The sequence below is a fragment of the Phymastichus coffea genome, unplaced genomic scaffold (genome assembly GCF_024137745.1).
Source record: "Phymastichus coffea isolate CEN01 unplaced genomic scaffold, Cenicafe_Pcof_1.1 PCOF00095, whole genome shotgun sequence".
NCBI classification, from domain to species: domain Eukaryota; kingdom Metazoa; phylum Arthropoda; class Insecta; order Hymenoptera; family Eulophidae; genus Phymastichus; species Phymastichus coffea.
Window position 1 is genome coordinate 690,937 of NW_026706906.1, and position 25,628 is coordinate 716,564.

Genomic DNA, 25,628 nt, shown 5'->3' on the forward strand with positions numbered 1-25,628 from the left:
ATTGAAAAATTGGACACTTGCACGCTCCGTCAAATTCATTCGACTTATACAATAACTTACTTGAAACACTGTGAAGACTGAGGCTGCTGACAGGGCGACGATCACCCAAATTACCATTGACTCCATTCGGTTTGCTCGCAGTGGTTGCATCGTCGCCCAGAGCCGCAGATTCTTTTGAGTCTAAATTTAACCAGAGTCCATAAATATTCATTCATTTATCAGCACCAATAATACAACAAAGTTTTTACTTCAAGAATGTTCCTACTTAATATAAGTATGTAGCAAGTTCGAGAACTTGATTCTTTCTTGACTAAGGAGCTACTAAAACGATTTAAACATATAGATAGGTCTTATCAATGATGTCGACAACTATTCCATTAAAAAAGATCGATTCTTATACATAGTTATAACGAAACGTAAAAGAAACAAAAAAAGAATAGAATTCTTGCATTTGCTGCATACGTAAAACGTTTTTTTTTTTTTTTCGATTTACCTTTTTTACCCTTTGTGAAAAACTTTCTAATCCTATCAAAAGGCGTCGGTGCTTTCATATCATCTTTGATGCGTTTTTGTATCCTCTCGTATTCATCCCTCATTGCAGCCAATTGCCTCTGCTTATCTTTAAAGCTCTGCTGAACGTCGTTGCGATTACGCCAATTCTCCACGAGTCTCTCCACCTCCGAGATAGTGAACACATTGTTCTTGAAATCGGTGATTATCTCCAGAAGCTCGTCTTGTGGGCTCTCACGCGTTGACTTGCTGCTAGACTGGCTTGAGCGATTTGACTTGCACTGATTCTCGTCGTTCTTGGCTGATTCCGAGGTGGTTGGAATACTTTCGCCACCGGCTGCTGTGTTGCTGATGAGTTGAGAGGAGCTCAGTGACGTCACTGTCGTCGGAGTCGATGATGCTGAGTCACTCGTTGCTCGCAGAACTGTATAACGCAAATAGATGCTTTCCATTGGCTGAATTCATTTATTTCTTTATTTTTCGTCAATGACGATGTGCTTTTTCATATATGAGTTGCAATTTGAAGGCGCTTATTAAAATGTACAAAGACTATAAACAATCACTTTTGATGAAAAAAGCCTAAACAATCTTATTGCGTAGAGAAGGAGCTTCTTCAAACGAGGAAAAAAAAACAATTTTACGAACCACTAATAATTTAGAATTGAAATTGATATTGAAAAATTCATAGATTCTTTTAAAATCTTCAAACACGAAATGCATCAGTCGAATATAAAAACTCTTCCTGTATTTTTCGCAGAGCTTTTTATCACTCCCTCACACTCACTGCTCTTCATATCCATAAAAAAAAGCTCTCGAAAAATGGAAAAAAAAAGAGAAGCAAAAGCGAACCTGCAGGATTCATCTGCATGTAACCTTGTAAAGGTATCTCGGAGCCAGATCCGTTGAGGGTCGAACATGACGCATAGCTTGCCAAAGGTGTTGCTGAATCTTCGTTCTCTGATGTCGCTGCCGTTGATTGCATCGTTGGATTTGGTTGTGGTAGAGGTGGCGGTGTCGAGTAATCTGGGAATGTACGTGGCAATACTGGCCGTGCTACTGGTGGTACAGAGTATGCTTCGCTCAACGGACGTGGACGACAGTAATCCTCCTGACGACACTCGTCCTCAACTATGTTGTGTTGAGAACGGACGCCTATGTAAATGAAATATCAAGTACTGAGGTTGATATTTTTTTATAAAGAGTCTACTTTGAGATTGGATCAATATAATTAACAATTATATCAAAAAGAAAATAAAATTCCACATTAAAATTATTATAAAAAAATGCTCGTGGATCTGATATTGACTCATGTTTCAGTATGAATTCTATGTTTACCACAGACAACTCATTGCACGTGGTCCAGCGACGATTCGTATTAATAAATTAAGCTTTGTACATTAATGTCTAAAAAATTTCAAGGTGCAATTTTGGCTTCTTAGACGAAAGAACGTTTATTAACTATTAAATTTTACATTATGCGATATCAGTGCAACAAATAAATTGTTTTTTTTTTTTTTTTTTGAGGTAAAATAAATACTATTTTACTGGCACTTATCGTTGCGCATTGAGTGTTTTTTAACTCTAAACGTATAATTCTACAGATATTTGATATGGATACGCCGGAAATATTTGTCAATGAAATCAATATGTCAAATATGGTAACTCGAGACATGAGAGGTCATCAAAACTTTTAAGTACATCTGGAAATTCGAAGATTTTTTGGAAAAACGTAAATGACTGTTAATACTGTGCCCGTTCGAAAATTCAATAACCCAATTCAGGCACGTTTTGCGTGTTCTTAAGTTGGGTCAAAGCAACAGCATCGTAAAATACAGTTATCACACGAGATTAGGCTTTGAAAATAACGCGCGACAAGAGACTTTCGTGTGTGATACTAATTGCGAAAAGGTGGACAATTGATTTGGAAAATATCAAAATTCATTTCGAAAGATGAGCTTGTGTAAAACAGACACTTTACTCGTAAACCGTGCGTTGAGTATAGTGTTGGAGATTGATTCCAATTCAGATGCTGATGAAAATTTGAATGGCCAAACTAATGTGATTAATGATTTCGAGGCGATGTTTTTGAGCGGCAGATTCAATGACTTGGCAATTACGGTTGGTGGCAAAGTGATCAAGGCGCACAAAGACGTCTTGGCGTCGAGAAGTACGGCTTTCTCTGCAATGTTTGATCGCGGCACTAATGTCAATAACGATAACTTTGAAATTGACGACATTGGTTACAACTTTGCGCGAGAGCTTTTGCTCTTCGTGAACTCGGGAAAGATTTGTAATAAGAATGTCCGTTTTGTCAGGTCTTTGTTGACAGCAGCTGTTAAGTACAATGTAGCTATGCCGAAAAATATATATTCGAGAATATTTTTTAAGTGAAAATTTAAGTATCAAAAATGCAAGTGAACTCTTTGCTGATTCTAATTTGTATAATTGGGCCGAATTGAAAACCTTTATGGTTCATATGATAAAAAATCTACCCTGCGCTCAGCTTCAAAAGATTGCATAACAAATGTAAACTCGAAAATAATATCTACATCTAAAAGTATTACAAGTAATAAGTATCGTTTCATTTTCTTGAGTGAGTCAAAAAATCATACGTTACTCTACATGTCTAAAACCATAAACCTTTAATAAAAAATTGTACGTGCTTTATTGTTTTAAAAATCCGATTTACTTTTAATTGATCTAACTTATAGGATCATCATCGCTAATCAAAAGAGTATTATTTATTCCGCTTACCGTTTCCACTCTCGTTTGAGTTTTCACTCATAACCTTGAGATAACTGTACATATTCGAAAACTCGTTCATTTGCTGCAAATAATCAACATTAAAAAAGTCATGCTAACATCGATAAAAGTAGGCAACGAATCGTTAGAATTACCATGTAACCACGCAGTTGGTGTGCGAGTTTGACCTGTCCAGCTTGCTCGGCAAGGTCAGCGGGTGTATGATCGTTGGCGTTTCTCATGTCGCAGGCAACGTCGCCGCCCGGACACTCGAGCAGCTGCCAGGCTAACTTTTCCAAGCCGAAGCGCGCTGCGAAGTGCAGAAGAGTTGGATTCTCTTCGGAACCTGCCGCAATAAGAACACCATTTTTTTCTTATGAACTTTTAAGCAAAATTCGAATTGACGTTGCAATCGAAGCCAGAAGAATTTAACGAAAAATTCTCGGGAATCTTTGATTGCGTATCTGAAATTCGTTCTTAGCGAAGGATCTTGAGTGAACGAAGTTCGTTCGCGAGATCAATCACTGGAAGAAAAGAGCGGCTGAACTTAAATAACGAAACGAGCTCGTACTCGAGTGATTCTTGGAGAGCTGAAAGTCGCCTGGTGGATTTGAAAGCAGATTGAAGTGCGGCGGTACGTTCTTTTGGAACGCGTGCACCATCCAGTTATCTAGCTGCTCTTTATCGCCGGGATTAAAGCCAAACGTCTGCGAATAAGAAAGAGCAGAAGAGGGACGAATGAAGCGATCTGCTGTCGCTCGTAAAAATAATGAGATTTATCCGCCTCTCACCTGACACATGAACTCAAGTGGATTATCGTGCGCTCTTAGTATCTGATCGAGCTCGCGTAGTCGGCTCTCGCACTTGACCTGGCGTACACCGAGTGGTGCTCCGTTACGCGCGATCCTCACCCCGACCAGCAGCGACACGTCGAGGCAGCGCTCCGGTATGGAGAACTGCAAAGTGTACGGGTTGCGGCGCTTCACGTGACTCACCTCCAGTGCCTCGCCACAGCGGTCCACCAGCACCGTCACGCTGTCGTCCGGGTGCAGTGGCTCGTTCAGCAGAGCCAAGATTCGATTTTGACCCTGCGGCATTTGCAAATCGATCGTAATAGAGCCGTCGCTCGGACGATCGAGATTCGCACCACTCACCATTTTAACTTTCTTAGGGTGCACGGAAAAGCCAATCTTGTCGAGCTTGGGATTGCTGCTGGCGGCGCTGCCTAAAATAGCCACCGCAGCGCCGAGAAATTGCCCGACGAAAGTCTCGTCTTGATCCTTGACAAAGAACTTTCGCCAGCTGAAATAGCCGAGGAGGTTGGCGCGTTGAGCGGCGCTCACGTGAGCGTCTTGCACGCCCAGCATCATCGCGAGCACGCGCTCGGCGCACAGCTGACGACTCACGGCCGACGCCTGCTCCGGACGCTCCGACACCCGCTCCAAGAACATGGGGCATACCACGATTATTTGCAGACGTGCCGTGCGGACTTTGAGCTCGACGTTCGGCGTCAGCGGTTCTTCGATGCTCACTTGCGCCACTCTGTCGACAGATAGGTCTCGATTTTCATTTCGATTTTCACCTTATTCGCAAATAGATTTTTTCCCTTGGTCGAGCTGACCAAGTGAAACCATAGGTAAGGAGAGTCAAAACATCTTTAGAGGCAAAGCCTTGCAAACGAAAGTACTCTGCGCTGCTCAGAATTCTCACTTAACGCATTCCGCAAATTTCTCGAGGAAAAGCTGCACTTGATTCGCTGACTGTCCCGCCGAAAAAAAAGTAATAAAAAAAAAAAGCAGAGAAGCAGTTTTACTCTGAGATTAAAGCCAAATAACTTGCAACTTAATTTTAACGACTCGATGAGTCGAGGGCTGGCTGTTGTAGCAGCACACGCTATCGCGAGATAAAAAAGAGAAGCGAAGATGCTCGACACAAACCTGAAGGGCGGCCTGCCTTGTTGCCGGCTGATCTGCTCGAAGCATGCCGTCAGATAGTTCACCCACAATGCCGCTGCCTCGTCGTCTTTGCTCGAGATGAATACCACGTCGTCGCGTGCCAGTGCCGGTGCCTCTGGTGTCGACGAAGACGGCTTTGCGTTGAATGCCGTTGGCGCGTGGCGCGTACCTGTAAATTCATTGATAGGATCGCTCAATTCTGGACTTTGACCGATGGCCCAATGTCATGGTTATGTTTTATTTGGATTTCAAGGTTGCTCGACGGAATTGAATTCCCGATAAAAACATATTGATGCTTTGACACAACCGTCCAATCCTACTCTTAGAAAGAGGAAAGGACAAAAATTATAAAGCCATATTAGCTCATTGAGTGACAGTTGCGTGTCGTCGGTCTGTATCCGCAAGTCACACAATTCCCAAGTCATCGCTGAAATAACCACGAGGAGTATTTCAGAAAGCAATTAGGCAGCCGGGAATGAAATTATTGAGCCCGTCGAATGCATTCTCACATTGAGCAAACAGTCGTCGCCACGTGGGCGAACCGCCTCGAAACAGCCCTCCTGCACTTATATACCTTGCATACTACACATGAGCTTTAACGCTCGAACAGCACTCGAAAGATTAATTGACGAGGCAAAGTTGGACAAACAAAAGCTCCACATGTAATCTAAGGGTGGCGTTCGGCGCGCCCAGTCGAGCGCGCGTAATTTAGGACACTGTGCTGTGTCGCATCATTACCCGGAGTGCCAGTCAATCGCTGTAATGGAGTTCTTTCACTCTCTCTTTCTTTTTCGCTCTACTCTACGCGCGCACTCAAACTTTTACGTCGCGCGAGCTTTTAACCCCGATGCCGATCAGATGCCGTCCTTTTTTCTCACGAAGAGAGCTATTTAGTAATAGCTGAAGTGGCCTAGAAGCGTCGAGTCGCTAAAACGACAAATCAAATTTAAGAAAATGAGCGATTCAAAATAAAAACGCTGTAAAACACAGAGTCCCGTCAGTTTTAATGGCTCGTTACTCGCGCCAGGCGAATTCCGCTCGTTCGGCAGCGGACCGCCGAGCAATTTATTCCCGATAAATTTTCCCGGAGCTCCGCGAGTCCCGGGCCCGCAGAGAGAAAAAAAAAGAAAAAAAAACTCGTCTTCTTTAACGATACATCGTACGAATGCGCGCGCGTTCTCGCGGCCTACTATAAATACACGAATATGAGTTCGAAGCGCGCACCGTATGTTTTATTAGGGCGCACCACCCATGGCGTACTCGTTTCTTTTCTTTTTATTTATTTCTTCGTTTGCTATTTTTCATTTCTTCTTGTTGACGCAGGCGTAACCCGATCCACCCAGAAGACGCTCTCTTATTCTCGGGCAGGCGCATTATTCAACGCTCCGCGCGAGTAGTCCCGGCAGAAACGAGACGTAAACTTTTTGGTTCGGGCGTACACACGGCAAACAAACGTTCTAAACTGGGAGTGCTGTTACGAAATGTGCGTTTGCCATCGAGGCGGCGAGCTTTTCGATCTGATACATATCGACGGTATTGGCGCGCGCAACTTTCGTTCTCGCGGGCGCCTCTTGGCCCGTGAAAGTGTCCGTTGGAATTCTCTCTCCAATTGGCTAACCGAAAAACCAACCTGCATTCAACTTTCGTGGGCCGCCGAGCGCACTTATTTTATTTATGCGAGCACGATCACATTAGCCAGAACTCGATGAGAAGAAGCGGCCAGCCGATCGCCAACTTTCTCCCCTGTTCTTGCTCTTTATTTGCTCAGCGCGCTCAGCATATCGTCTGGCGATACAACAGCAGCAGCAACTTTCTTTTCTGGGGAGCTCGACTTGTCGGTTTGTTTATGCACCTCGCTCACACTAAATTACTCGGCCTTGATACTCCGCTGGATTATCGCGCGCGTTATATCGTCGGATATGTCGCCGTTACGAGTCTGTACGATAAACGAGCGTTACGCGCTGACGAAATCCCATTAGCCGCCAATTCCGCCGTTTCCGCGGATCGTAATCACGGACTCGCGCGCGTCCCGCGGAACGCCGTCGAGAACACGAGCAGGAGCGCGACGCAGGACAGAGGTCGACAAAGCTGGTGGCGATTCCCTCGTGATCGAATCGTCGCGGCCCGTCCTCCCCGTCCATTAATTACTTGATCACGCTGCTGCGCGCACCCAGGCCATGCTCGCCAAGATCTTTGCTCCCGATGAAAGCTTTACGCGCGTCTGTATAAAGTATTGTGCTGTCGACACGCTCGCTCGCGCACCACGGGATTTGGCAATTTTTTTTTTTTTATTTTTTCTTTCTTTTTTTATTATTTCATTTTCAGCTCCCGGTCCGGGTTCTATCGTGGAGCTATTTGTGACGATAGGCTCGTCGCGGGACTATGAAAATTCCTGCGCTCTAACTTTATCGGCTTTTTCCGGTTCGACGTTCGAAACACAAAGATATGCAATACCGTCGCGCGCAGCACTAGCACATATAAATATACGTATTTTCTATCCATGCACATCGTCAACCGATCGAAAACCGAGGAATTTCGCCGACGAAGCAACAACCTCCTTTCAGGCGAAACGGAAGCAATTCATAATTGCCGAACGCGCACAGAGGCAGAGAGGTGAAACGCCGATCGGGAAACTTACGAAGGCACATTCGGCGAACAAGCGATATGCATAAACATGCGGGTATCCGAAAATAGAGTTCGCCGCGTCGCGATCAATCACGCTCTTCCCGGCGCGAGCCGTCGCCGCCTCTCTAATCCTAATGCGCAGGCAGGGGAGCGCGTCGCGCCGTACGCTTTAATATTCTCGAGAGCGCGTCGATATGTCCGCGCGGAGGAGCGAGAGGAGCCTCTTCCGTTTTAGCGTTCGCGCGGTACGTGAGCGGCCGCTCGCTAGCCACTTCCATTTTCGGGCAGCTTCCGGCCCGCGTGTGACGCGTGCGCGTATCGGCAGCGCGCGCCGCTTCCACTTTTCCTCGCTCTCGTTGCTGCGCGCCTTGTGCGCTTATCTCTCCTCGCTGCGGGGGGAACTTCTGATTTTTCACTCGATGTCTCTCCTCGTCGTTGCCTCTCCTTTCAGTCGAATGTCGAATTTTCGAAACGCCGAGAAATCGGTCTATCACCATCGCGCGGGGCCGCGATAGCAGTCGGAGCACGACGATCAATGTCAAGAGTGAACGTTCAGGAAACAGTTCGTTTGTCCGTCGATATGAAACGTCAAGCTGGAAAAAGTTGCAGGATGATCGCGAGCTGCGCAAATTTGACGTTGCGCGATAATCGTTCGACGGGAATCGCAGTAGACCTTGACAACCATGTAGTTGGAAAATTCTCGGTTAAACAAGAGCATCGAAAAGTTTATCGCGACGTTTTGTTTTTTTCCCGTGGTCTAGCTTTTATTACGCCTGCAACAATACAACAATAGAACAGATCCCAAACTCTCGTATAAAGCGACTTGAGCGGGATCCAAGCTATTCCGTTCCCAGTGGCAACGTATAGCATGAATCATCCAATTCCCCCCTCCCCTGAGCGCTTTTCGATCTGAGAAGAAGCACTTACGTGGGCATTTCCCGGAGAGATCGAGAAAATCCGGCCGCTTGAGCTCGGCGGCCTTGCGCGAGGCCGCGACTTGGTCGTCTCCCGTCATTTTCAGCGAAAACGCATGGCTCCTTTCTCCCAGACGAGAGCGGCGAGGAGACCGACACGGGCACCACTGCGCCGTCGTCCCGGCCAATCGTCGCGAATATCGCGGCAACGACTGACGGGTGATCCGCGGCGCGCTCGAGCCATATAAAAACTCCGTTACGCACAGAGCGAGCGAGAGAGCGGTCGAGTGCCATTGTCTCTCTCTCTCTCTCTCTCTCTCTCTCTCTCTCTCTCTCTCTCGAGCGCGCGTGCCTTTGCGAATTAGGTGACGCTCGGCAATTAGTCGCGAGCGCTGCGCGTGCACCGCCACTGCCACTGCGATGCGCGCTGTCGGATCGAGATGAAGAGGAACGCGCGCATCTCTCTTCCTCTCGTTCAATTGCCGATTAGATCCTCTTCGACGGGGATGCTTGGGCTCTTTGTTCTTCTCGTGCAACCATTTAAAGCGTTATGTTTCGAGATGACAGCAGATCTGCACTCTGCGCGAAAAAGAAAGGACGGAAAAAAGACGAGAAAACGTCGAGTGCGCTCTCGTGAAAGATGAGTGGATTACGTTCTATTTTTAACGAGAGAGCATTTTTTTCGCAAAGGAGTTTGTCATATTTACGATTCGCCACTTTGTTTTTTGTCCTTGTCGGAGATCAAATTCCAATTTTTTGTCAGCGTCGCGAAAAACTGTTGAACCGTAAGCTCGGTGATTCATCGAGCGCGAAGAAAGTCATTTCTCAGCGACGTAAAAATTGGACTTTCAGCTTTAAATATCCTAGTGTATTTCGCTGTGACGTCGGACAAATTGCCGCGAATACAAACTCGCACCACTCGCTAACTTCTAAAACTCTAATGTGAACGTTACGCTGTACGTCAACGTTCCTCTAGTGCTCGACTTGTTATCTCGACGAGTTTCGGCAATATTGCAGAAAACCGCCAGCAGCGGTGGCACGGTTATAAAATCGCGAGCCGCGGTTACTCACAAATTATGTCAATGGGTTTGTTGGCCTTGCAAACAATGAGATCGCGAGAAAAATGAATCATGGCTCGAAGGAAAAAAATGCTCTGCTTGCGTGGGATTAGCATATAAAAAACCTCGCGAAGAGAAAACGACGTTGAATCACTCGGTTCCCGGTAAGAATCGACGCGCTCGGCATGCATCACCTCGTCAAAATCCTACCAAATCTACGTGTATATTCACCGAAATATGCGATGCTTTTCTTGGCATAATGATTCTCCTCTCTGATCCTCATGATTCGTCGGCTTGCCAATGTTGCACCTTCAATTCACAGTCCATAACACGGACGCGCGTGCGCGAGTGCACGACGCGCGTTTTTTTTGTTTTTTTTTAATTTATCAATTGATTTATTATTTTTGAACCCTACATAATATTCCGTCCGTCCGTCCGCGATGTGAATCATACGCGTGCACACTTGGCGCGGGTTCGACGCCGACTGCCATGCAACTTTCAAACCGGCGCATGCGTACAGTGCTACAGAGCCTTCGAGGGGACTACGGCGACGATGATGTTTGTCGTCTCTCTGCCTTTTTTTTCTTTCGTTTCGTGGAGAGACGAGACGACGACGCCACCGCAGTGCGCAGAGGACGGAATGATAATGTGTTTGGTTTTTAGGGCTTGGTGTATGTACGCTTTTATACACCATGCATGCGCTTCTTACGCACGCTATTTTTATCACTACCGGCCAGAAAAAAACGTCTTTTTTCTTACGTCGCACTGATGCGTGGATATTTTTCATCAGCGCTGACTTTGGTTCCTTGTTAGTTGGCTTTTTTTGTTTTTATTTTCTTTTGTTTTGGAAGTCTCTTCTTTTTTTTTGGTGTACTTTACTCTGAAAGGTTGTTGAAAAATGCGTACGAGACAGATGCGATTTTTCATTCGAAAACAAGCTTCGGAGGCAATTAACTCTTTTTTTTCAGTCAAATGTAAATTTTTTGCGGGGTCTGGAATATTTTTTTCTCGTAGCATTTACTTTTGTAAGTGGTAATTGAGACTGGTTTCCAAGCTATACATAGTTCAAAGAAAAAAATAAAGGAAGCAAACTACTGCGTTGATGTTCATTTTGTAAATGATGTAACTTTAGCATCTTACGTGCCGGTGGAAAAACATTCGACGGAATGTATTTTTTGACAGTAGCCAAAAATCCTTTAAAGTGGTTAATATATTTATGGGGACAAAGGAAAATGTGCTAAAACGAAAATACACAACGAAATATACGGAGCCCCATGAAAGCGTTAATAAAGCGCATCCACTGGGAAACAAAGATGTTGAAGTTACGCCGAGCGGTCTGCAAAAAACGAGGAAAAGAAGCTTGGCGCATCGCAGACGCACAACTCATCATCACGCGGCAGCGGTAGCAGCAGGCCACCGCTCATCCTCGAGTGCTATGCTTTAAAAGCATCTTTCTGTATAAACTCGCGCTCCGTTCGCGCGTAAAAGCCAGAGAAGAGGGAGAAGACGTCGTAGAAAGGGAGTCGAGTCGTAAGATAACGCTTTTACTCGGAACTGGCGCGCGTCGCCGGCAGATTATTTTCGGAGATAGTCGTTGGGCCGCTCGCGGGCGAGCGATAAGTCGGCCGATCGCTCGCGCGATTTATCGGCACTTCGCTATTTTCGGGCCGCGACGGGAGCCCGTAATTAACAGCTCGATACGTGTCGGTGCCTCGCTTTTGCCGCGCATCGCCCATACGATCGTCGTTGTCGAGTCCGCCATTCGAGCGCGCGCGAAAGCTCGGGGACTCGTCGAAGCCGCGGTCGGTTCGCGGGAAACGAGCTTGCGAACGAATCGGCGCCCGCGGCGAGAGCAGCGCGTAGCCGAGACTCGACACGGCGGACCCACAGGCGTATGTTTATAATCGTCGATAGTCCGCTCCGCGAGATTAGGCTTGACGCGCGCGGCGCGCACACAGGGCCTCGTACTCATCGCCGCGAAGAATGGAAACGCCGATGATAAAGAGGACTACTGTGCGCGTACGCGCGCAGATAAAACCGAATCTCGCGCCGAGCGGGTCGACGAACGGGCGCGCGTCAGCTCGGTCGAGGGAGGAAGAAGAAAGCAGAAGAGCGTCTGCATTCGCTCGAGGGCTCGGATCGTGCCTCGACTTACGCGACCTCTCGGCGGCCGGAGGCTTGCGCTGGCCGCGATCGATACACGCCGTGGCGCGCGCGCGAATCGATCGACACAGGAAGCAGCCGAACGCTCCGATAAGTCGAGATATGCCCGCTCCGAGCGCCCGCGCGTAAAGATAAGCTTATCGGGGACGTCGGGCGACGGGGGAGAGAAGAAAATCACGGCAGCTACAGCGCGCCAGGAAGCGCCGATGGACCGTTTCTCTCCGCCACTGTGCAAGCCGATCGTGCGCTATCGGCTGCGCGCGCGCCCGAGCAGCGCTCTGCCTAATTTTTTCCGCCTATCCCATTCTCGCGCGCTCAATCGTACGCGCGTAGCCTCGGCGCTGAATCTCTTTCTCTCTTGCGCTCCGAGCTTATTCGATTAACTTATCTCGGCAAGGTTTTCGTTTCGATTGACTGGCTTGCGAAAGTGTACTCCGGATCTTTTTAACGATGGCTCCAGATTTTTTCGCGACGATCATTTCGAAAAAAAAGGAAAAAATTCGCTGTTCAGTCCACTAATTCGAGTTACACAATGAGTGTGGTCGTGTTTATGTTCGACAGCGAACGCAATATTATCGGAAAATTATCAAACGACTGCGGCAATAAGTAGCTTTATCGATCGTGAAACGATTTTATTTTGTAAAAGGATTGACCGCTATAGAAATAGACTGGACGCGCAGTACCGCGTGCGATTGTCGCAATCAAAAAAGACGTCATCGGCATTTTAGTATACGAGTCAAGCCAATGCACGGGTGATTGCCGCAGGGAGAGCTTCGGCGAATTTCCACTTTGAATTACCTTTCGCTAAATCCAATTAGTGCCGATTCGCAGGATTGACTATCTGAAAATCGCGGCGCGCCAAAGTCATCGACAGGCACCGCACTCGGCTAATTGAACTTGAGCCGAGCTGCGCGCAAGAGCATCAAACGGTATAAATATTTGACCTCGATTCCCCGTCATCGCGCAGGGCAAATCAGCCAAAAAGCTATACGATGGAAAGGCAGCTCCGACGGCACGTCGCCATAGTTAATTAAAGTACCGCGCGCGCTAAAACCATCGCAAAAAGACGCGATCGCGTGATACGACCGCGCGCGTTCGTACGCTCTGGCAATGTGATTTACGAGCGCGCCACGCGCGCGCATTATATCGTAGACGAGAATTAAGCGTGAATTTATGCTGATTTGGCACTTTGCGCGCGTGTGGCTATACAACTGCCAAATGGGAATCAGGGGGTTAGATGCTATGCGTATGCACTTGCCTAATTGCGCATTGCCATTTATTCGGAATGATCCAGTCGATGATGGTCCTTTCGTACGAGAGTGTGTTAGTTACGACGTTCATTTTTCTCGCGAGCCAGATTTTTTTTGTCGCGCAAAAACAATGTTCGTTTCATTTGCATCGCGATCGATCGAATCAACGTTCGAAACAGAATTCGCGCCTACGCATGAAAAATGCTAATAAAGGGATTACGAATGATACGAATGATACGATTGAAACGCCCGGATCCGGTACATTCTATAACAATGGAATTTCATCAGGCGGCACGCGTAGAGTTTGCATATACAGGGACCAGGCGCGTGTCATTGTATCATCGAAACAATACCTACAGAAGCTGGTAGATACGTATTAAAAATAGATTGTCGATCTACGCCTCCTTCGGATTTTGGAATAAGTCACCGGGCATTTTTCTTGAATTGAACGCCAGCAACGGACGAAATTGTTGATTTAGCAGCAGCAGGACTACTTATTTGAGAGAGAGAGAGAGAGAGAGAGAGAGAGAGAGAGAGAGAGAGAGAGAGAGAGAGAGAGAGAGAGAGAGAGAGAGAGAGAGAGAGAGAGAGAGAGAGCAGTCCAAAGTGGCACGCGTACACAAGCGCGTTATTAATCTGAGTTTTCGCGGCGACGACACTTATAAATAGCCAGCGAAAAAGCTAGACGCGCTGTCGCGCGTGGGCGTATAGAAATAATAAAAGGGCAGCCTGCGCGTATATTTAGCGCGGATTCCAGCGCAGCTTGTGTATTTTCGGATTTGATTGCGGCTCGCGCGCCGTTCGATAGGGGTTGACGACCGCGCGACGCCCTCGCCGATAAATCGGACAAGGGCTGCCGAACGCCGGCGCCCCTGTCGATGCCTCGCGCGCTTTCTAAATATAATTGGCACTTCGCCTCACGAGCGCGAAACGACGGATTTCCGGACAAGTACGAAGAAAGAGAGAGAGAGAGAGAGAGAGAAAGCTTACGAGCTCGAGAGATGTCGCTGGTCATGCCAATTTAAAGCTTTGGCGCGCCGCGGCTATTACACAATTGCCGTGTACGCAATTGTCGCGATTTCGAGGAGAATTTCTCGAACGACCAAAGTGACAGTTTCCGCTCGGTCGCGGACGATAAATATTCATTCGCGATTCGCATCTCCCTCGCGTCTTTAATCAATTCCGAGCGAGCCCGCGGAATGTGTTAACGGCGCGCGCAAAGGCGCTCCACCCGGTACGACGGCCATTACTCACCGACTCGTCGGCTGGTTTTGCCGAGTTTCGGACCATCGTTCTCGTCGGCTCGAGGCTCGACGATCAGGTCTTGTTCTTGCTGTTGCTGTTGTTGTTGCTGTTGTTGTTGCTTGAAGCTGAGAAGCGCCGCGCACCTCTCCTGGTCGAAGAACGTGCCGACCGAGTGACGGCGGACTCTTGGCTGCGAGCTGGTGCGGTGCCTGCCCATGCTCGAGCACGACGCTCTTCCCTGCATTAGTCAAAGCTTACATTTTCGCGATGCTCGTTCGAGTAGCGCGGAATAAAGTTCGTTTTATTTTCGGTCGGCAAACTGGAAGAAAATCGATCGTTCTCACCGTGTGCGGCAGCGTCGAAGTGAGATTATAGTACGAACGCTCATCGTCAAGCTCGTCGATGGGCACAGTGGTAGCTTCGCTGCCGCAATCGGAGTCGCGCTCGAAGCGATAGTAGTCGTTGTCCTCGGTCCGCCGAGACGACGTCAGCGAGGTGCTCGCGCTCGCGGTGTCGCTCGGCAGACCGCAGAAGATCATGTCCATGTTCAGAAGCTCGCTGCTCGACTTGAGAGTCTGGCGCCTTCGGGATCTGCCGCAACCTTCGATCCACGATCTGATCAACCATCAATATTTCGAATAAAGCTGTTTCTCATTGTGGATCGAGTCGCTCGTGCGTTCATCCGCGATCGTAAATCGTACGTTTGACAGTCGTCGAAGTAAAGATAACTTTTTAATACCGTTATTTACGAGAGAAAAATTCCCCTTGCCAATATATATCGAAAGGGAATATACTCGCGTAAAAGTTTCCGTGCATAGGCAGATCTCCGCAGAGCACATTTTTATCGATCGAGCTCGATGCCCGTGCAATCGTAGTTTTCCTTTCTCTTATTTTGCTTTTCATTGAAAGCGGCTTTCTTAAGCCCCTTCGAAATGCCATCAGTTTTTCGCGTGACGCGCGATATGTGCAAGATCAATTTTTTTTTTTTTTTTTCTTCTTTCACGCCTCGCGTTTGACCTAGTTAAAGGCACTTCGTGTTGCGCGGGGGAAATTTGCATAACAGCGATCGTGTCGCGACGGCCGAAGTTCATTCTTCATCAGAGCTGTAAATTTTTGAGAAGCAATCAGCTCCGTTGAATATTTGATTAGAGTGTGCTCTTTGTAGAAGAATGAAAGATCGTCGGCACGTTTGCGTAAGCACGTGCCAGCGCGTCTATCTGTAAATTACCTGTGCGAGCACGCGAGCATGTATAATCGAATTTGCACAGGTGTTCACAGCCCCGTAAGAATGACCGTAGCATCCCAGCCCGACAGGCGACTAAACACCCGGCAGCGACTTGCAATTACGCTTAATCCTGTGCAACGCTGTTATCATAGATCGGCGCACGCAGAGACTAAACATAATAATCGACTATAGGCGTACTCACCTGTTATTGAGGTAATACGAGGGCGGTGCAATGTCGGATGGCCTTGGCCCACCGTTAAGGAATTCGAGAGTTCTCTCGCATTCGGAGTTGGTGCTCGCCGACCTGAATAAATTCCTCAAACTTCTTCTCTGGTTCGTCGTCGTCGTCGTCGTCGTCGTCGTCGTCGTCGTCGTCGACGCCGTGCCCGCAGTTGGCGCTGGCATTGACGGTACCCTCGGCTGACTGCATGCCGTTAATACGGGCGCCGTGCGCGCTTTGCTCAAGGGCTTGCTACGACGAAAGAAACCGCTGAAGCGCGCTGTCGCTACGTTGCAGCTGCCACCGCTGCCGTTGCTGTAGGTTGACGAAGATGTACCTTGCTGCTGCTGCTGCTGTTGCAGCGAGAAGTAGGAGGGATTGTCTGTTGGCACATCGAGAGACATTTCGTCGGTCAAAGCCTGCGACGCGCGTTCGAGTTACGGTGATTCCGAGCATTTGTCAGGGACGCGGTGTGGAATGCCGTAGCTCGCTTGCCATCGAGAGCTCCACTGAATTTGCGAGTTTCGAAATGGAATCATTGATTCAGGCTTCGATCAGTTTTAAATGAACGTTGCGGCTGCAGCCAACGCAACGGATATCCCTTGTTAATGGAATTTCAGTGCAACGTTATAAACAGAATGAAGACGGAAATACTCGTCGTTGGTTTTCTCAATAAATAAAAATGGTGTCGAGAAAAATAGGACATCCGGAGCTGAGCCGATGTACGAATGGAAAGTGTATGAGAATTCGCTAGTTGCACGCCATTCGTCGGCTTCAATATCCTTTGAAGTGATACAGTTCTTTATATTTTGGTTACGCGGCAAAACGCGAACGCGATTAGGGTCAATTGTTATAAATTGAAAAGGTTTTGCTTCGCGTTATACGTGTAAGTCTGCCGCTGAGCTCTCCATACACTCTCGTTGCTCTTTTCTCCTCGGTATGCTTGTTACCGAGAGAGGGGAAGTCGACGAGTTTTTATTCGTCAATTGAGCTTGATAATTCGATCAGTGAGGTATCTAAAAAGAAAAACAATGTAGCCTTTGAAGAGTCGTTGTCGGGCATAGGCAAAGATTCATTTATCTCGGCGTTCCGCGGCCAAAGACGGACGCGACGTCGATGCTCGAACGCTGGCACTGCAAGGACCAAGGCCAGCTCTTCGCGTCGGTGAAATTTGAGCCTGTCGGGGCAGCGTGCGCAGCCTGAAAAATCTCGGATGAGCCCTTGACGGGATTCCAGGACGGGCGAGCGCTATGGCGTGAGTTCGAGGAAAAGACAAAGAAAAAAATCCGCGTCGCGTGGTCGGCGGCGCGGCCCGTTCGGCAAACAAACTTGTTTGTAAACTCTACAGCCAGCGGCGAAGTTCGCGCGCATAATTTCCCCGTAGCCGACCCAATTTCACGCGCAGCATTAAACTTGGTCTATAAGGGCAAAATTGCAATTGGAGTAAGCGAACGGCGGAGCACTGTTGTCGACAGTTTCTAATGCGAAAAGGGAGAGCGAGTAAGGGACCGGACGTCATATCATTGTATATTAAACGAGCGTCCTCTCTCTCTCTCTCTCTCTCTCTCTCGCTGGAAGAGATTATGTGCCGACAAATGCAATGCTGAAAAACAGACGAGCAAAAGATGCGCCGGAAGCGCGTCGTCGACTCTGCTTTGAATTAAGGAAGCCACTCTTTTTCTTCGCGTCGTTTTCTCTCTCTCTCTCTCTCTAGGATCTATAGGCGTCAGGGCTCGAGGTTTATTATTAGCTTACGAGCGATTGCGCAGTCAAACCGATTAAACAACGGCCACAAGAAACTTTTTATCGGGCAATTTCGTTAACAGCTGCCGCGAAATAGTTAATAGTTAGCTTATCGGATTCGCGAAGTTGGTCAGAGAGCGGATGAACTTTGATGAAATTGATGTTAGTTTAGCCGACGAGGCTTCGCATGCCGCGCAACGTACGACGTAACGTCATAGAGAACCTGGCAGATCGAAATCCGGCGATCTGCCTCGAGCTCATTGCTGCCGCGTAATTTCAGTTGCGGTGTAATGCTTCGAATTAATATTATACGCATGAGCTTTCCATCGAAAGTGCCCGTGCGCGAGATCGTGCAGAGCAAAGTCTCTCTCTTGGAGGATTTCCCCGAGGAATTTTCCGAGCTGCTTGACACTTGAAAAAACCAAAAATTACCCATGCGCGTAATCGCGCGTAGAAAATCAATCGATGCTTGCAGAATCTTGCCTTCGTTGCAACATCAAAGTCGGGCACGAAAATGCCCCATGGCCAAGAGAGGAGAAGGCTTGATCAAAGGAATGCCCCGAAAGATCTGATTACCAACAGGACTCGCATATAATGCGCGCGAAGCAGCCTCGTTTCTCATTCTTTTCACAATGCGACAGACATCAAAGAAGCAGCGCGACAGCAAAATTTGCTTTCACGCCCGGAGGGAGGGGCTTTAATAAACTGCTCGAGGAAGCCGTCTTTGTGGATTCCTTCCAGTTTATTGCGATAATAACGATGGTGCTTTCTCGCAGATAGACTCTTTTTCCAATTTGGAGCATTGGGTACTTTTTCTTTTCTTTTTTTAAAGAGCGAATGGCGTTTCAATGTCAAGAATTTTCTAATAAAATTTCGTTCTGTGAGTTCTTTGAATCAGTGCCAAATTCAATCTCAAATGGCGCTTTCGAGCACAGCGATAGCGTAAAATTTAACATTCTATCGAGCCGAGATGTGTAAAGTCCATTTCGAAAATTCCATTTCCTCCGACGCAGCTCGCTTGCATGGATTACAAAACTTGATTTATGATGAGTTGCTGTTTTGCGCGCAACACGCGACGTAAGAATGATGTTATTAGATAAAGCTTTTTCGTGTTTATTTTCGAAAGAGAAAGAAAAAAAAGCAATGGGACATCGTAAATATGTTAGGTCCAATTAAATTCTCAGAGCGAGACACGTACGTTGTAAATCCCGAGAGCCACTACGAGGGATCTTATCGATTCATCGACGAGTATTTTTAGGAAAAACAAGACAACACTTTCGTCGAGCTCTCGTGAATTGAAGCTCGCGCGCCTGAATCCCTCGGACGACAACGAGTGTCGAGCTCCGAGGAGAAAAATACGCGAATCGATAGGTGTTCGCTCGGGCACCACGGGGCTGCGAGGAAGCGCAGAAGGAGGAGAAGAGGCGCGCAGAGAGCGAGAGCCGATTGCGATTGCGAGGCGCGTCGGACGAGGAAGCGAGTGCCGCGTATCGGGCATTTTAAAGTAATCCCCGCGGCGATTAGGTGCCGCGGCGCGCAGTCGAGGCGAATGGCAAATTAGCGTTTCGCCGCGGGAATAACAAGCGGCGGCTCAGCGGCGGCTCAGCGGCGGCTCGCGATGACGCGCGGCGCCGTGATTAGCGAGCGCGAGCGAGACGAATCGATGAGAGGTCGCAGCCGCCGCCAGCGGCAATTATATCCGAGCGAGTTTATCGAACTTAATGGGGAGCTCGCTGCAGCTGCGCCCGTACGCGCGCGCGTGCGCCAACGCGAGAATTGGATGATGGAATTCTGATTGGATTACTTAATTATTTCATTGGCTGCAGTTAATGCTTGGATCCGTTAGCCAAGCGCGCTTAACGGCTTTTCGCTTTAATGCTCGCCGAGTGCTGTAACTACGCTGCGGAACAAACAGAACAAGCAGGCTCGACTTACCGACAGCCATCCTTGAAGATTTCGAGCTTCCCACTTCGACCAGCTCCGATTTTATTTCTGAAACATTCATGATTAATGCTGTTATTGTAACAATCATTTTCAATGACCTTCCTTCTTTGCGCAATGCTTTATCGGAAGCACTCGCTCTTCGCGGTACGCCGAGCGACTTTTTACAAAGTAATACCCGCGAAACATCCAAATCGAACGAAAAATATCAAAGTCCAATGCGAGCCGATTGAATATCGAGTTGTGCATCAAGTCTTTTGGTATTTCTTGCGTGAAAAGAGAAAAGAAATATTGATCGACGAAAGAACGAACAACGCGGCAAACTTGAAAGGCCCACGCGCTGCATGCACCTGCACTTGCGTCGATGAAAAAAAAAACGATAAAGAGCATGAGGGGAGCAGGTGAAACTGTATGCGATCTTCATTCACCGTTCTGGAAATAGTCCTGCAATACCCCCTCCCCCCCGGCTGTATTTATAGATCAGCTGTGCGCTCGCTCAAGCTTGCGTATATTGTGTCTAGTCGTCCATTCAGCGCTCGATCCGCAGCTGGCTGCAGGAATCCAATCATTCGCGTCACGTATTTTTGCCGGCCCACGATGAATCCCTCACGACGGCTATCTTTATCATCGGTACGCTATTGTGATGTCCATCCAGCGAGGCGCTTCTTTTTTTCCGACCCGGAAAGGGAAAGAGGCGTATTTGTTTTGCGCGCAAGAAAGAAACGAAAAAAAGCCGAGCGAAAAAGAATCTAACGAGCCGTTAATTTTTTCTCGTGTATCCTCGAGGAATTAAACTCGCGCGCGCGCGCGCTCGCTCGGTGAAACTTTAATCCACGAGTGCTTTCGGTATTCCCGTACTCGCAGTCGCGCACGCGCGTGCAGAAAAAAGAGAAACGAATAAAAGGACGAATAAAAGACCAAAACCTTGACACGTCGCAGTTTTTCGCGTACCCCCGTTCAAGTGCGCCCGTGCGGCTCGTGAAAAGAAAAAAAGGAAAAGGGCGTTCGGAGCGAGAGTTCATTTTAAAAGCGAACGCGAGCTTCTCGCGGTTAGTTGAATTGCGCGCCTAGCGACGGGTCTGTCTGGTCTCCGAGAATTAAATATTTCCCCGTCGTATCGCAATTGCACGCGGATAGAATTGCCAATAGTTTCTCGTGCCGCGTGCCCACCTGCACTTTCTCCGCGACTGTTCAAGGATGAATTGCAAATTTGCGCGACAATTCAACTCCGCGCGCGATCGCAACTTCTTGCTTTATGTGCAATTCAACGTAATATACTTGTATAGAAGACGTTGACGCGTATGATTGTTGTCAAGCCGCGTCTTTTAAAAGAGCAACACGACATGCTTCTCATAATCACATAGCTTTCCACATTAGCGTAATACGCGCTTTTGTTCTTTCCCAATTGAGATATTTCGTAGGATTTGTTAGCGCGGGCTTGTAGCATTGGCGATTAAACGAATAGCAGACACACGCCAGCACACAGTTATTCTATTCCCGTCACAAATACACTCTAATAGCTTAGTCTAATCGTACGCTGGCAATTACAGAAGGTGCAGGCTGACGGCAAGAGACATACCACGTCGCCACATAACCGGATCTCCCTCGGGACTTTCACTGAGTGCCGCTTCAGGCCCGATAGCTTTCTAACTTTGGGGGGCTGAGTTCTCGCCCTTGCGCCCACGTTTTCCACTCGATTTTCCTTAAGCTAATACTTATCCACTCTCAAGTAAATACTACGACTCTCTCGCACAAACACAACATACACTTTCACAATATTACGAGTGTTACGTCGACAAATTTCAATTGTCAATTCCAATTCTTTATCCAATTTACTAATCTTTCACATATTGAAAAAAAAACACTCCTGCTACTTCTACTTTGACCCACATCCGTTTGGTATCACTAGGACAATCAGAATACACATAAATTGCAGTGATTTTTCTCTGTTAATTAGTTTCTTCTATTGTACACGTCGCGCATAGCACAGTTATTTGCATGATTAACGATCACAATTTTCCTCCGTCGTCCATAAAAAAGCGAGGCAAACTAGAAGGTAAACTCCGCTCAGATTTCCTTGTTATAAATAAAGAAAACCCTTCGCCACGTGTTATTCGTCGCGAGAACAATGATATTCACTGGAATAAAATGTCGGATGCTCCGTCGAGGAAAGACACTCGAGTAGCCATCCAACATTGGAAAAGTAAGGAAAAAAAAAAGAGAGAGAAATACAGATAAAGCGCAACAACCAGCAGCAGCAGTCGTAGTAGTAGTAGTAGTAGTAGTAGTCGTATAGTAGCAGTAGTAGAAGTCGAAAGCGAGAGAGCGCGAGTTGATTGCACGCGCGTTTGGCTTGTGTCTATTTTAAGCCACCCTTCGCCGCTGCCGCTGTCAAGCTTCGCGCGCGCACGGTGCGAGCTCCGAAGATTTTCTGGCGAAGGGCGACGGCGTTGAGATTTTCGTCGTTGCGCAATCTTCTGTTTTTCTGTTTTTTTTTTTTTTTTTTTATTTCTCTTTTTTTTCGTTTTCGTCCGTTTTTTCCCCCTATCAATCGCAACTTTTACGCTACTTTATCTGTCTTCGTTTTTATTTCTTACTCACCCCACCGCCTTTTTTTTATTAAAAAAGAAGGGAGAAGAAGAAGAAAACGCATATTCTAAAGTTAGAAAGCGACGAAGGGCCTCTCCACCTGCGCAATCACGGGCGCGTGTCTCCGGCTGTGCTGCAGCCGCAGCTGCGCCTACGCGCTTGTTGTATTTTTTTCCTGTAGCGTCTCTTGCTCTGCGAGCGTCAATCGACGCTCTATTTATGGCGCGATAAGGGATGGATGCTGTTGCTGCTTATGCTGCTGCTGTTTGTTGTCGCACTTGATTTACGGCCGGCTGATAATTTTTAAATCGAACGATGCACCGCACACAATTAGCGTTTGTTGATACAGTGACTGTGACTTTCAATTATCATCGAGAGCAGACGCTTATTATTACTGCCGCAAGAACTAATTTTGTAATACACAAAGAAAAGAAAATTTAGTAGTGTACATGCGCATTGACTGAGGCTGCAAACAGTCTAAAATAAATTCACACGACATTATTCCGTCGCCATTCATTGGTCATGAGCAAACACAGCTCGACCAAACATAGCAGCGGCAAATTTTGGCATAAACTCGTGATACGATAAGGTTTACAGGACAGGAAATGCACAGACAGCGCGTGATACATAAAACAACAATATCCTGAACGGCTACGACAAAATTTCCATCGGCGTAACCCCACGCGCACACGTCATTTAGTGCCAGTCGTTAAATTTGTGTCACACCTTCCATTATCGTTAATTTCCTGTTTGTCACTCTCCGAATCCCTAAACTCTCCCTCGCACGAGACGCGCGATGATCGTCGCCGACACAGCCGTAACAGCAATAGCAGCAGCAGCAGCAGCAACAGCAAACTCTCGACTTCGCGATGCGTAACCCCTCATCCGTTTTTGCATTACAATCATTCCGACCGCGCAAGTGAGCCTCGCGTTCGTATACTCCACAACGGCAAGACTCCGGTGCGCGCATGCCTGCGGCCTACCGCGGCTCGGACCACGCGAATTTCCGCGGCGATTCGAGCTTCGACAATGAGAGTGCGACCGCGGTGTGTCAGCGCGTCGCGCGCGAGTCAACTGCATAATCGACCGTTCGTTCGGCGATCGATGCTCGTTGGACGGACGTCATCTCGCTCGCTCCGCATTGTCGATCGATACACCCACATCCGACAGCGCGAAAGGATGACCGTGCGACGTCCGAGGGGCGTCTCGGTGATGCGCGCCGAAGAGCCACGCAGAAAAGCCGCGAGGACCGCACGAGACCAGCCTAATTACGGCCACGTGCAGCCGCACAAAAACGCGCGCGGCCACCATTCTGGAAATTGCCTCTGGTAAATCTGGACGGAGCGCGGTTTAAGGTCACACACGCACACAGGCGAAAGGACGCCGAAAAAAATAAGAATGGGAGGAGAGAGAGAGAAATGTGTCGCGTGCTCGAAACGTGTGCAGCAGGGTAATGCACGTGCTAGCCAGATGCCGCGCAGAAAGAATGAGAGAGAAAGAGAGGCCGAAACTGGCCACGTCCGGCCACCGCTCGCTTCCACATACAGACAATCTCTCTCTCTCTCTCTCTCTCTCTCGAACGTCTGTGTTTGTTTATTTGTTTTTTCCTATAGTCAGAAAGAGAGACAGAGAGCGAGAGAGAGAGAACGGAAATTGCAAGCGCGTGATGTAACGTTAACGAGCAAATTGCCCCCTACATACGGCGTGATTAGGTAAGTGATATTCATGCCGTGTGCGTGAGAGATTTTTTTTTCGCCCATGCGGGTGTTTGCGGGGGGAGGGGGATTCAAGAATACATTTTGGAAGTAGGTAAGCCCGTGTGTATTATTTGTTTTGGGGAGGCTCTACGTTTATTTGCGAAAGCGTGAGAGAGGGGAGAGATGTTCAGAGAATTCTAGCAAGCCAGACCTGTGTGTGTATATGTTAGTTTTGAAAATAATGTTTCTTCAGATGGCGTTTTTCAATAAATATCGTATAGTTTGTGTTAATAAACAATGATTTCTTCGTAGTAGTAACAATCGTTTTTCAGAATATGAGTTTGTTGCTCTGAAATGTATTTATAGACACAAACTCGACAAACAATTTTCCGAACAAATCAAAAATTTTTATTAATAAACACACGCGCGCGCACGTACACACGCATACACGGTTCACGTAGAGCACAAAGTATATTGTCGTGTTTACATTGTGAAAATGCGCGGAAAACGTCATTGAAGGCATCGCTAAAATCTGTCGATCTCGAAATAACGCCAATCATGCGGTGTTAATAAAAAAAGAAAAAACGCAGACGATAGTTTAGCCCCACGACGATGCCAGAGAGATGGAGAGAGAGAGACCTCGAGCCGATTATAAAGTTCTAAATAGCCTTTCGCATGATTATATTGTATTGGCCTCGATCTGCGCCGGCGACTCGGCATGAAAATCGTTGAGAAAACACTCACCGTGTAAGATCTCAAAGATTGCTCATTGTTTCCTCGTGAACGAGAAGAAGCTCGGCTTTGGCGGATTGTCCCACGTAACGCACACGCACCGAACCGACTCGACGAAGACTGACCGCGCGCGCGGCTAAAGTAGCGGCAGCCACCCACACTCTCATCTCCGTGTGCCCGCTTCGTTCATCTCTCTCTCTCTCTCTCTCTCTCTCTCTTTGCAGCCGCTTCGTTTTTAGACGCGCTGCTGGCTGCTGCTGCTGCAGCGCCCTCGAGAGACTTTATATTGTTTACGTATATGCCGATACGCTAGCGCGACACACGCGGAGAGACGTAGCTTACTTGCGTTTGGCAAAAAGTATACGCCAGGGGTATCCGAGCTTTTGGCTCTCGTCAGTTAAACCGAGTCCGCGTGACGGAGCTTCGCCTTTGATCGCAGACGCCTTTACGTTGAAACGTCCACACCGGCCACTTTGCAAAATGACGACGAGCTAGAAAACTGCGCCGCGGAGATTACAATGTGCCGGACGCGTTTTATTTTCGTAGCGCGTTACGCAACCCAGCGTGGCGCGACGCACGAGCAGATATGAAAGCTTTATCAGATAGGTCATTCGCATATACTCACGGCAATTAAAAATCGCGGTCCGATGAACGGCCGCCCGTAGTCGGCCGGGTCGTCGCAGTCCTTACTTTTCCGTTCGCCATGAAGCCGATGCTTTGTCCGCCATCTAGCCGAGAGCACGGCCGCGATACGAAGCGCGACGACGATCAAAGGAGATGGGCCGCGCAGAAAAAGCGAAGCGAGACGCTCTCTCGACACGCGCGCGCGTCCGCAAAAAAATGTGCGGCTTTTTGGCTGCCGAAATTGCGAGGAGCGCGTGCTCTCTCTCTCCGTGCAGCGAGAGACCGACTAAACGAGCCTCTTCCTCTCTCTCTCTCTCTCTCTTCAACTGTGCTGCTCGTTCTCCGACTACTCGCGGCTCTTGGCCCGCCAACTGCATGCTGTACTCTCGTGCTTT

General features: G+C 47.9%; 1 protein-coding gene across 4 annotated transcripts in view; it reads right to left on the reverse strand.

Moving 5' to 3' along the window:
* LOC131669645 (uncharacterized) overlaps window positions 1–25,628 on the reverse strand; it is a 33,819-nt gene that overhangs the window by 2,079 nt on the left and 6,112 nt on the right. The window contains exons 1-14 of one of the 4 annotated variants that reach the window (XM_058944681.1): window positions 24,622–24,738; window positions 19,586–19,642; window positions 15,890–16,289; window positions 14,807–15,077; window positions 14,472–14,700; window positions 5,190–5,376; window positions 4,407–4,794; window positions 4,044–4,340; window positions 3,824–3,959; window positions 3,408–3,598; window positions 3,265–3,337; window positions 1,384–1,662; window positions 494–934; window positions 61–180 (exon numbers count right to left, since the gene is read on the reverse strand). In XM_058944681.1, the coding sequence (XP_058800664.1) occupies window positions 61–180; window positions 494–934; window positions 1,384–1,662; window positions 3,265–3,337; window positions 3,408–3,598; window positions 3,824–3,959; window positions 4,044–4,340; window positions 4,407–4,794; window positions 5,190–5,376; window positions 14,472–14,700; window positions 14,807–15,077; window positions 15,890–16,289; window positions 19,586–19,595 (3,022 nt within the window). In that variant the 5' untranslated portion in view covers window positions 19,596–19,642; window positions 24,622–24,738. Of the gene's footprint in view, window positions 1–60; window positions 181–493; window positions 935–1,359; window positions 1,663–3,264; window positions 3,338–3,407; window positions 3,599–3,823; window positions 3,960–4,043; window positions 4,341–4,406; window positions 4,795–5,189; window positions 5,377–14,471; window positions 14,701–14,806; window positions 15,078–15,889; window positions 16,290–19,585; window positions 19,643–24,621; window positions 24,739–25,234; window positions 25,517–25,628 lie in introns of those variants that run through there. The other 3 variants (XM_058944679.1, XM_058944678.1, XM_058944680.1) reach the window with 3 other exon arrangements.